Source organism: Phyllobates terribilis, unplaced genomic scaffold (assembly GCF_046119375.1).
Source record: "Phyllobates terribilis strain yellow unplaced genomic scaffold, ASM4611937v1 Scaffold_7__3_contigs__length_470593459, whole genome shotgun sequence".
Lineage (NCBI taxonomy): Eukaryota > Metazoa > Chordata > Amphibia > Anura > Dendrobatidae > Phyllobates > Phyllobates terribilis.
The window spans coordinates 419,886,662-419,899,391 of NW_027362767.1; the positions used below are offsets into that span (position 1 = coordinate 419,886,662).

At 40.0% G+C, this 12,730-nt stretch overlaps 1 protein-coding gene across 1 annotated transcript in view; it reads left to right on the forward strand.

Annotated features, from left to right (window-relative positions):
* The window catches only part of LOC141155583 (uncharacterized), a 184,648-nt gene that overhangs the window by 129,432 nt on the left and 42,486 nt on the right, over window positions 1–12,730 (forward strand). The window contains exons 34-42 of the mRNA XM_073642453.1: window positions 4,206–4,256; window positions 4,396–4,446; window positions 4,654–4,704; window positions 4,840–4,890; window positions 5,150–5,191; window positions 5,393–5,443; window positions 5,573–5,623; window positions 5,757–5,807; window positions 7,135–7,182. Coding sequence (XP_073498554.1) covers window positions 4,206–4,256; window positions 4,396–4,446; window positions 4,654–4,704; window positions 4,840–4,890; window positions 5,150–5,191; window positions 5,393–5,443; window positions 5,573–5,623; window positions 5,757–5,807; window positions 7,135–7,182 — 447 coding nt within the window. The remainder of the gene's footprint in view (window positions 1–4,205; window positions 4,257–4,395; window positions 4,447–4,653; window positions 4,705–4,839; window positions 4,891–5,149; window positions 5,192–5,392; window positions 5,444–5,572; window positions 5,624–5,756; window positions 5,808–7,134; window positions 7,183–12,730) is intronic.

Below are 12,730 nucleotides of genomic sequence, written 5' to 3' on the forward strand. Positions count from 1 at the left end.
ATGTGGGAGCGATCCCCGCATGTTTTTTTTGGGGTGTTTAATAACTGTGAAACATGCAGGATGGTGACTCGAGCATCTGCGATACAGTACATGGTGCATACCCGAGTACCCGATACAAACTCAAGTAGCAAGCACTTGCGCTCAAGACTAATGACAACATATTTAATATGATGACCTAATGTTATCAAATTCTGTGTCATACCTTTGGTTTCAAAATGTTCACTATACCCCTTGATAAAATCCTTGAGGGGTGTAGTTTCCAAATGGGGTCACTTGTGGGGAGTTTCCACTGTTTAAGCACATCAGGCGCTCTCCAAATGAGACATGGCATCCGCTCTTGATTCCAGCCAATTTTGCATTCAAAAAGTCACACAGTGCTCCTTCTGAACCCTGCTGAGTGCCCAAACAATGTATTTTCCCCACATATGGGGTATTGGCGTACTCAGGAGAAATTGCACAACAGTTTTTGCGATCCATTTACTCTTCTTACCCATGCGAAAATAAAAAAATTGGGGCTAAAAGATAACTTTTGTGGACAAGTTTGTTTTTTTAATTTCACTGCTCTACGTTATAAACTTCTGTGAAGCACCTAGGGGTTCAGGGTACTCACCACACATCTAGATAAGTTGCCTGAGCAGTCTAGTTTCCAAAATGGTATCACTTGTGGGGGATTTCCACTGTTTAGACACCTCATGGGCTCCCCAAACGTGACATGGCATCCGCTATTTTTATTCCAGCAAATTTTACTTTCAAAAAGTCAAATGGCGCTCCTTCCCTTCTGTTCCCTGCATGCGCCCAAACAGAGGTTTTCTACCACATATGGAGTATCGGCTTACTCAGGAGAAATTGCACAACAAACTGCATGGTGCAATTTCTCCTATTACCCTTATAAAAATGCAAAATTGGTGTCTGAAAAACATTTTTGTGGGAAAAGTGTGAAAATTTTATTTTTACCGCTCATTGTTATAAACTTCTGTGAAGCACCTGGGTTGTTCCCCACATGTCTATATAAGTTCCCTGAGCGGTCTAGTTTTCAAAATGGTGTCACTTGTGGGGGATTTTCACTGTTTAGGCACATCAGGGGCTCCCCAAACGCGACATGGCATCTGCTAATTATTCAGGCAAATTTTACAATAAAAAAGTAAAATGGCGCTCCTTCCATTCCGAGCTCTGCCATTCGCCCAAACAGTTTTTCCCCACATATGGGGTATCTGAGTGTTCAGGGGAAATTGCACAACAAAATTTGGGGTCCATTTTTTCCTGTTACCATTGTGAAAATAAAAAAATTTGGTCTAAAGTAACATTTTTGTGAAAAAAAATAAATGTTAATTTTTTCCTTCCACATTCCAAAAATTTCTGTGAATCACCTAAAGGGTTAATAAACTTCTTGATTATGGTTTTGAGTACCTTGAGGGGTGTAGCTTTTAGAATGGTGTGGTTTGGTATTTTCTGTTACAAAGGCCCCTCAAAGTCACTTCAAATGTGATGTGGTCCCTAAAAAATGGTTTTGTAAATTTTGTTAGGAAAATGAGAAATCGCTGGTCCACTTTTAACCCTTATAATTTCCTAACAAAAAAAAATGTTGGTTTCAAAATTTTACTGATGTAAAGTAGACATGTGGGAAATGTTATTTATTAACTATTTTGTGTGACATATCTCTCTGATTTAAGGGCATGAAAATTCAAATTTGAAAAATTGCAAAATTTTCAAAATTTTCGCCAAACTTCTGGGTTTTTTTCACAAATAAACGCAAGTGATATTGAAGAAATTTTACCACTATCATGAAGTACAGTATGTCATGAAAAATAATCTCAGAATCAGTGGGATTCGTTGAAGCATTTCAGAGTTATTACCTCATAAAGTTACAGTGTTCAGAATTGTAAAAATTGGCCTGGTCATTAACGTGCAAACCACATTGGGAGGTAAAGGGGTTAAGGTTACTGGAGTTCCCAGCTGCTGGGACACCTGGAGACTGTGAACTAAGGTTCCAAAAGTTCACAGCCACCTGGTCTCACGGCAGCTGTGAGGCTCAGAAACCCTAATTGAGCTTTTAAGGGAGACTTTAAGGTTATTGGAGTTTCCAGCTGCTGGGACACCTGGAAGATGTGAAGTAAGGTTACTAGAGTTCACAGCCTCCAGGTGTTCAAAAAGCAGGGAACTCCACAAACCTTAAAGTCTTCCTTAAGGTTACCGGGTTTCACAGTCGCTGGGTCACGTAGAGCGCAGTCTGACAGTCCGGCAGTCCGTGTGACTCGGCAGAATCTCTGCAGTACGTCTGACTGCTGGACTGCAATCTGCGTGGTACGGCGGCAGCGCAGTCTGGCAGTCTTAGGTGCTACATCGAATCTGCTAGGTCATGCGAATTGCTGGACTGCTGGTCCAGGCGGTTGTCAATTGATGTAACCTCACTGACGTCACTGAGGTTGCATCAATTCATAGCCGGCTGGTCTCGCGGAGCAGCATGCCTGGTAGTGGTGGCTGAGAAAGCCTATGGAACATCATTACAGCGCTCCATAAGCTTCAGACAACATGGGGCATCGCTGGATCGTTGGACTATTTTGGAACTGCATGGAATTTGTTTTTTTAATAAATGGGAGAATGAGGGCATTTATCGGAGAGTGTTTTTGTGAATAAAGGATTTTTTGTGCCTGTTTTTTTCCTTTCTCTTACTGGGTTAGTAATGGGAGTGTCTGATAGACACCTTTCCATTACTAACCCCAAGGGTTGATGCCAGCTGTGATTTTTGACAAATCACAGCTGTCATCAAACCCAAATCCCATTACCCTGATTGCTACCGCACCAGGGTAAACAGACGAGCTGAGACATGGTGCCAGAATTGGCACATCTAATGTGATGTGTCAGTTCTGTGGCGGCTGCAGGCTTGTATTTTTAGGCTGGGAAGGAGCCAACAACCATGGACCTTCCCAGCCTGATAATATGAGCCCCCAGCTGTATGCTTTGTCTTAGCTGGTTATTAAAAGTAGGGGGATCTCACGTCATTTTTTTTTTAATTATTTATTTATTGCTAAAAATTACAGGGAAATATGGTGAGAGAAGGCGTTTTTTTCTCCTCTTTTTTTATTTTGCCTTATATACAATTTTTTCCTGTCAAATCCATTTTATCTTTGGTTTGTATGTTTTATTGCCAGTCCATAATAGTGGATTAATACTCTGACAACACTGTTCCCAGCAACGACCAGGGAGTCAGAAATGCGTCCGGGACTTTTCCCCATGCTGCTCCCATTCCATTTTAGCAGTGTTTCCATCCATTTCAGCAATTTTCTGGCTGACACAGATCTCCTGCTTGGGTCTGTAGGAAAATTGCTCTAGTTTCCCATTGACTTACATGACTTACATTATATTCGTTACTCGAAACGAGCACCCGAGCATTACGATTTGCTTGATTCGAGTAACAAGCACCCAAGCATTTTAGTGCTCGCTCATCACTAATCATTACAAAACCTAAAAATAGGAATTGAAAAACAAAGCAAAAGTAACAATACATTCTAAATGAGACATAAATATGAGACAAAAAAATGGAAAAACATTTTTCTTACTGCTCCAACACCTGTAGATTAAATAAGTTGTCCACTACTTTTACATTGATGCCCTTTCCATAAGATAGGGCATCAATGTATGAGCGGCCGGGGTTCTGCACATGGCACCCCCCGGGGATCAGCTGTTATCGGTGCAGGCGGTGGCCGCCGGCTGAAAGTGCTCACCTACGGGGCTCCGCAGTCAAGTGGTAGTGGCCACTGCGGTGTACTGCACATATGCCTCCTATCCAACTGAATGGGAGGCAGATGTGCAGTACACCGTGGCAGCCACTACCACTTGATGGTGGAAGCCCGCAGGTGAGCACTTCCGGCCAGCGGCTGCCGTTGGCACTGATAGCAACTCATCGGCGGGGGTGCTGTGTGCGGGACTCCGGCTGATCATACATTGATGCCCTATCTCACGGATAGGGCATCAATGTAAAAGTAGTGGACAACCCCTTTAATAACTTTGCCTTTCTGCCTTTAACAACGACCGCATCCACAACCTCAGCTAAAACTTATTCGCCTATTACTACTTGTAAGTTTCGGGTATTTTTGTCATAAAAAAATTAAAAACAAAACATAAATTCCCCATACATTTAGAATGAGACTTCCTCAGGGGATTTAAACTGATTGTATTTCAATAACATATTTTCCTTTTTGCTGCAGCTCCTGATACATCATCAGCTCCGACTACAGTCACATCACGTCTTACTACTGGTGAGTTATTGGATGTTTTCTCCATAACAAAAAAAATAAATAAATGAAATCCTCAGTGAGACGTACAAAGGTTACAGAGGGGAGAAACATAGTTTGTTGCTGCTATATTTGATATTAATAATTTTGTTTTTTTCTACAGTTCCAACGACATCAACAACCTCAACCCCAATCACTTCTCCTGTGACTTCTGGTAAGTAGAGGTTGTTGATTCCTCACTTGTTACTGTTGGGAGTTCGGCATTTTGGTCATTAAGAAACCTAAAAATTCTAATTGAAAAAAAAACAAAAGTAACAATACATTGTAAATGAAACATAATTATGAGACAAACACAGGGGAGAAACATTGTTGTTACTGTTCTGATTCCAGTAGATTAATAACTTTGCCTTTCTGTCTTTAGCTACGACCACATCCACAACTTCAGTTAAAAATACTTCACCCATTGCTACTCGTAAGTTTTGGATTTTTTTTTTAAAAAAAACGTTGAAAACTATATGTAAATTCACAAATAGTTTAGAATGAGATTTATTTAAGACAGGCATTTTGATTGTTTTTTTTTGTTCATAACTTTGCCTTTTTGGTGCAGCTCCAAATACATCAACAGGTCCAACTACAAGTACATCACTTCTTACTACTGGTGAGTTATTAAATGTTTTATATGCAAATTAATTTACCAGAGGAGCACTGCATAGCCTACAAGCCTCCTCACACTGGCATGCCAGGCCTGGCATGTCACTATACACATGAAGAAACGTTACTCCTATGATTGGATGTTTTAAAACTAACAAAAAAAAAAAGAAAAAAAAATAGAAATCCTTTGTGAGACGTACAGATGGAACAGAGGGAGAAACATAGTTTGTCGCTTTGTCGCCATATAACTTTGCTTTTTCTTACAGTTCCGACATCGACAACCACAATCATTTCTCCTGTGACTTCTGGTAAGTAGAGGTTGTTGATTTCTTACTTGTTACTTTTGGGTGTTTCGTACTTTGGTCATTAGGAAACTTCAAAATAGGAATTGAAAAACAAAAGTAACAATACATTATAAATGTGACATAACATGAGACAAACATGAGGGAAATCATTTTTGTTGCTATTCCGATTCCTGTAGATTAATTACTTTGTCTTTTTGCCTTCAGCTACGACCAGATCCACAACCTCAGCTACAATCACTTCACCTATTACCACCTGTGAGTTTTGGGTATTTTTGTCATGAAAAAAACTTAAAAGCAAAACACAAATTCTCCGTATGTTTAGAATGAGACTTCCTCAGGGGATGTAAACTGTTTTTACTTAATAACTTTTCCTTTTTTGTGCAGCTCCTGATACATCATCAGCGCCAACTACAATCACCTCACTTCTTACTACTGGCAAGTTTTCTATATGTTTCTAAATGCTGAAAGTAAAATTCAAATGACATTTGTTTTTTCAGAACGACACTTACTCAGTGGAGGTCTTTTGATTGACATTGCTAAATAAGATTTTTTTTTTTTTTTGCTCCAGCTCCGTCTACATCAACAAACCCAACTACACATACATCGCTTGTTACTTCTGGTGAGTTTTTGTTTTTTTACTTTTTTGTCAATTAATATCAAAACCTATGGATTTAATTATAGAAACCTATAGATTTAATTATAGAAACATATAGATTTTAACTGAGTCATAAATAAGGGGGGAACTTTTTTGCTACCATTATAAGTGATGCCTTTTTGTCTAGAGCTCTGACTACTTTAACAACCAAAACCTGTACACGTATTACTACTGGTAGACTAGGTATATTTATATATATATATATATATGCTACTGTAAAAGTCAGAAGGCCGGTAAAACCTAGGATTTACCGGTCAATCTGGACATTTACCGAGGCCGTCGGTAAAAGCTCAAAATGAAAAGTAAAATTGGACTTTTACCTGTGAAGTCTTGGTAAATGTTAACATTTACCGTCGAGCGTGGTAAAAGTCAGAAATATCAGGTGTGAAGATGGAACATCTGACTTTAACCAAGCGCAGTTGGTAAATGTGCACATTTACCACGGCTTCTTAGTAAATGTAGCTGAGAAGGGTTGTATGCGCAGTTTTACCAACACATGCTGGTAGTTACTTTTACCAACACATACTGGTAAGTGTAAAGATTTACCAATTCACCCAGGTAAAAGTCCAAAATCGTTCGTTTATATGGAATACATCTGACTTTTACCAACGCTGTTGAGAAATGTTAAGATTTACCAAGACTTCACCCGTAAAAGTCCAATTTTACTTTTCATTTTGAGCTTTTACCGACGGCCTCGGTAAATGTCCAGATTGACCGGTAAATCATAGGTTTTACCGGCCTTCTGACTTTTACAGTAACATATATAAAATGTAAAATAGAAGAAATATATAACAGATCAAACCCTATATGAATATGAGACTAACTTACTAAAAAAGTTACTTTGATTGGATTTGGTTTATAAATTAGTTTTTTTGGGGATCAAACCAAACTCTTAAATCATTTAACTTCTTATTACTGGTAATTTTTGTTTATTTCTGTCAGTAAAAAGGCTAAAAGGTTGTATTCCGATGCTAATTAGTTTATCCCAAATATATCCTATCATGATAAAATAGAGTATTTTCCTAATCTGTGTTTTTTGATTCCATTCGAATTACCCATCATGTCTTGCTCCTTATCTAGCTGAACATCATGACTGACGTCAAAATGAGGAGTTGGCTTGAACTACAGTTTGGAATTCCCGGTTATTTCACGTTCAGTTCAACAGTAGCTCAGTAGTCAATATCTGACATTAGTAATGATATTCTGTTCAAGCAGGTGGAAGAAATCAATATATAAAATCAAAAACATGAAGTTATGATTCATATTATTAACTCAGTCTTCTTTTCAACAGCTCCGACTACATCAACAAGCTCAACAACCACTCCACGACTAACTACTGGTAAGGTGTTGGTATATTTGTAGTAAAAATTAAAAGACTTGAAAATGCCAAGATTAAAAAAAAAATAAAGTGTAATTCAATCTACTGGAATATACAAAATTTTGCATGTTTGAGATTCTGGATTTTTGTAAATTTGCATGGATTCAGAAGAATGGCGTCCAGCTGGTCACTATTTTGCTGAGCCGTAGATGGCCAGCATAAGTTAAAAAAAATAGTACTCAGCAATCCACTACTTACCTTCCTCTCTCCTGCTGGCTGCCCATCATGGGGTTTTCAGAGCCTGTCCATCATGTGGTCTTCTTCGTCTTTCCCCCTTCACACTGCCCGCCGTCCGGTCCTCTTCTTTCTGCAATTGCATGTTCAACCAGTTCACTCTGGGTGACCAGGCCTCAGGGGTCACTGCACACCAGACATCATGATGTCATGGACGAGCAAGGCGCAGTGACCTCTGGCGCCTGGTCTCAGCCTGAAGTTCTGGCCTACAATGAATAGGTCAAAGATGCTACAGCGGACTGCATATGACAGGATTGGAAACTGTTCTCTGGGCCTCTTCTACTCCCATCGTGCACCACATTTCTCAGCGTGTTCAATTTATGCTGGGATTTTAAGCCACGACCAAGCCTCAGAGGTTACTGTGCATTGCAAGAGATGGGGCGCGCAACGAAAGAGATGGCTCTGAGGAACAGACGGCAAGCAGCAATTAGTGGTGGTGCTAGACAGGTGAGCCATGAGCATACATTTTTAACATCTTATGTTTAGTATGTTCTGGGGTCTGATGAGACCTTAGAGTATAATTAGAGACATTCAATTTGTGGAGAATAACTGTGATGATACAGAGTAAAATATTAATAAGACAGACATTTAGATTTGTTAATCCAAGAGAAATACCCTTTTATCTTTGTGTATTTGTGTCTGGTCAATAAGAACAGACCAGTATTTGTATAACCCTGAATGTTGAATTCTATTCCTTTGGAAACAATCATGTTTACTATGCTAATGACAAATTGTACTAAGAGTCAGCTATTAACAACAGCCCCTGTGATACCAACTATGTAAATAGATTAGATTAAGCAATGATAGGTGAGCACTGCACCTTTACCTCTTACCTGTGACTGATGTCCTTGCACCAATGTAAATATAAACAGGGATGTCTGTAGTGCTGCAGACAGAATCAAGGAGAGTCAGAAAGACTTTACAAGGAGAATGAGAGACATTCTTCAGGACAGCAGATGGATAGCATGGCATCCAAAGAGACACAGATTTGAATTCTATATGATTCTAGCCTAAGGGTAAGGGCCCTAACTGGAAAGATACGGATCTGCTCCATTAACCATCAGAGAGACATGGATACATTTTGGGGAGAAGCCAGATTGGGGCCCACCGTTCATCTGGCCCCACAGAAACTCTCGGAGAGGCCAGGTTGGGACCCTCGGGTCTCCTGGCCTTGTAACTCGATGGACTGCTAGCTTCCTAAGCTTGCCACTACCTTCTCTCTGTGGGGGCCCACCAGAAGTGGGGGGCCACTGGTTGAGGTAGTCGGCACTGGAAGTCTCCAAAGTCGCAGCTGTTCTCTCCAAGGTGGGCGGAGAAGAAAGGATGAGACTGTGTAGTGTTGTACCATCTTGGGTATTTGCTGGGACTGTTCTGTGTGTTTATTGTCCACTTTGTGTGTTCAAAAAGTATTGCCACGCTGTTTTACCCTCACCCTGTGTTGTCTGAGTAGCAATAAGCCCATAGAAGACCCTGGGTCTTCACATTAACTTTGCTGCAATTTGAATTTTCTGGTAAAATCCACGTGATTTGGAGAATTTAAATTTTGTCAGATCTTCTCATCAATAGTATTGTGACATGGTATAGTTAATGTGTTATGTTATAAAAAGGTTGTCTGTTCTTCTACCAAAAGTCTGCAGTCATTCTATGTGACTGCAGACTTTTGAATCATCGGACATTTAGTGTTAGGTACCGAACCCCGACTTATACTGTACGTCCGTGTTACTGTTCGGGTTCGGCACTTCAAACCCCATCACAGCTATTCCAAGTATTGGCATGGATGTGATTGGCCGGTGCACCACATGATCCGGCCTGGGAGTGTAAAACAAATAAATAATTTTAAAAAATGATGTGATGCCCCCCCTATTTTTAAAACTAGCCAAGAGAAAGCAGACAGCTGTGAGCTTGTCTTATTATGGTAGAAAGGGGCAAATATCCATGAACTTTCCCAGCCTATTAGTGTCATCCTTCAGATTTCTGATCTTCCTTAGCTTATTATTAAAAATAGGGGGACCCTGCAAAAATGATGCGGGGTCTGACCTATTTTTCAGAACCAGCCTAGGCAAAGCAGACATCTGGGGGCTGATACTAATAGGCTGGGAAAAGACTGGGATATTGGCCACATCTGAGCCTAATAAGACCATCCCTCAGCCACCCCAGAAAGGGTGCATCCATAAGATGCACCAATTCTTTTTCTTAGCCTTGGCTCTTTCCAATTGCCCTGGTGTGTTGTAAATTGGGGCAATGGGATTGTGGGGTTGATGTCAGCTGTGTAATGTCCACTGACATTAAGACCACAGGTTAGTAATAGAGAGGTGTCTGTCAGAAACCCCCATTACTAACCTAGTGGTCAAAAGAAATAAACACAGAAACAGAAAAGCCCTGTGACATCACCGCTCACCATTCCGGCTCTTGCGATGCCCTCGTGTGAATCGGCGCCTGTGAACTGAGGTAACCTTACTGCATACAGCAGCTAGGTCTCGCAGAGTACAGCGTCAGACCCGGCAGTGGCTGCTGCTCCAGTATATCGAGCTTTCCCCTTTGAACGGAGCTCCATACACTGGGTGAAAAAGACGGTGATTGTCGCGGGACCTCCACTTGGAGCACGGCGCACCCTGCGGATTATTTTTTTATTCTAATAAATGGGAGAAATAGTGAAATTGTCGGGGAGTGATTTTTAAAATATAGGACTTTTGTGTGTGTGTATTTATTTCTTTTGACTATGGGCTTAATATTGGGGGTATCTGATAGACGCCTCTCCATTACTAACCCCTGGACTTGATGTCAGCAGACATTATACAGGTTACATCAACCCCTAAACTACTACCACGATTGCCAAAGTACCAGGGCAATTGGGAAGAGGTAAGGCTAAGCGCTAGAATTGCTCCGTCTATTGAATGCGCCATTTCTGGGGTGGATGAGGGTTGGTCTTATTAAGCTTGGTAGGGGCCCATATCCATAGCCCTTCCCAGCCTATTAATAACAGTTCCCAGTTGTCTTCTTTGCTTTCCCTGGTTATTAAAAATAGGGGGGACTCCACATCAATTTTTTAGGGTCCCCTCAATTTTTGGATATTTGCTCCTTCTGAGCACACTAAGACCAGGTCATGGCTGTCTGCTTTCCCTTGGCTGCGTATTAAAAATAAGGTAAACCCCACGTCGTTTTTTAAATTTATATATTTATTAATAAGTACAGAGAAATACACACGAAAGGCACTGCTCCACTCCTCAACTTGGACATCCACCTCCTGGTTCAAGATTATTATTATTTTTTTTATTCTATGTTATTTTAAGTTATTTCCTATCCACATTTGTTTGCAGAGCCTTTGTCTTGCTCTTGTCCCCATTTTGCTTCCTTTTTCAGCCCCCTAGTCATTTTACAGCACTAAAGTTCGGGTTCCCATTGATTTATATATAGTCCGGGGTCAAGTCCTGTTACCCAAACTGAACTTTGGACTCAAGTTCGGCCAAACTCGCCAAACCCGAACTTCCACGGATCCTCTCATCCCTAGAGCTGTGACATCACCTATTGTGAATGGTGGATCCTGTGTTTTCTATTGTATATAGAGGTGTTATCAGTCATTGTACTTGAGGAGGAGGAGGTGAGCTGTGACATCACCTATTGTGAATGGTGAATCCTGAGTTGCCCACTTTATATGAAGGTGTTATCAGTCATTGTACTTGAGGAGGAGGAGGTGAGCTGTGACATCACCTATTGTGAATAGTGTAATGATGGCTCCTGTGTTATCTACTATAAACTGTGTAAAGGTGCAACCTTTCATTTCAATGAATGAGATGACCGATTTTTAACCCACTAAGGACATGGCCGATTTTAAGCATATCGTCATTAGAAAACCCTATTTTTTTCTATTTGGATTACAACTTAATCCAATTTTTTTGTTCCATTATATTCCTGTAAGGAAAATACTCCGTAGAGGTGAGAAACTGAACAGATGTTAAGCTCATCTTATATAATAAATGTATAATAAAGGTAAACACTATATAAAAAGAACGTTGATAATAATCGTGCTTTCTTAACAATATGCAGAAAAGAAACACTGCTGGTGCCTCCCTCAACGCTGCAATCCAAATATGTACTACTACAACCATTATAACTGCCCGCTTATCCCGTGTGACTGTTCACGTAAGTAAGATTTACACCAGTGTTGCCCAATACAAATATTCACCTCATTTATAAAGTTACTGCATAGTAGATATACAATAACCCTTTAAGGACACCATCTATTTCAGCCAATATGTGAGGAGTATTTTTCATTTTTCATTTTTTTAATCTCTGCTTTCAAAGAGCCATAACTTTTTTCCTCGTCTGCCTTAGGAGGATTTATCCTTTTTTTTTTCCAGAACGAGCCATATTTTTTATCTTAATAATTTTACATATAGATTATTAACTCTCACTACTTTCTGTGGAGAATGATAACTAAAAGGAAATTCTGCTCTTGCTTTTTGTGAGTTTTTCTACATCTCGGGAGTCTGTAGGTAGTAACAGTTTCCATTGCGTGCAAGAGTTATGTACCTATAGTGTAATTGCTTTGAAGGAAAACATGTGATAAATGGAGGCGCCGTAAGGCAGTAAATTAAAGGGAATCTGTCAGTAGGATCAACCCTCCTGTGCCGTCTATATGGGCAACAGGTCATAGGAAGATGACTAAAGTGATAACTTGATATCTGTGATCCAACGTCTTACTACAGAGAATTTACATTTTCTTATATGTAAATGAGTTGTTAAGATCTATGGGCTGGACATAGATCTCACTGAGAATCTGCATCCAGAGCTTATTTTAAATGAATGGTGTCACCAGTGTGAGACATGTAATGACTGACAGTCTGTTCTCCAGATCTACATGTCTCGCACTGATTACGGCCTCTGTCATTTCAAAGAAGCTATGGAGGCAGATTATCAGGGAGACCGGCACATGGACCTTAACAGCTCATTTACATATTAAGAAAATCTTGGTTTTCTCTGGAATAAGATATTGGATTGCAGGTATCAATCAGAATATCAGGAACTGAAGGGGCATAGAAAGTGGGGGGGTCACTAAATTTGACTTTTACATTAGGGCCCCATAACTTTTTTATGCTCCTCTAACCATCTCATTTACTACTAAAAATCCCAACACAAACCAAGATACAGGTGATCCAAGGGTTAACGAAGGGTCAACGAAGAGATATGTGCTAAAAATGTCTTAATATTATTAAGACAATTTATTAAAAACAGTTATTAAATATAAAATAGCAGGGAGAGTCCGTATCAACAAACC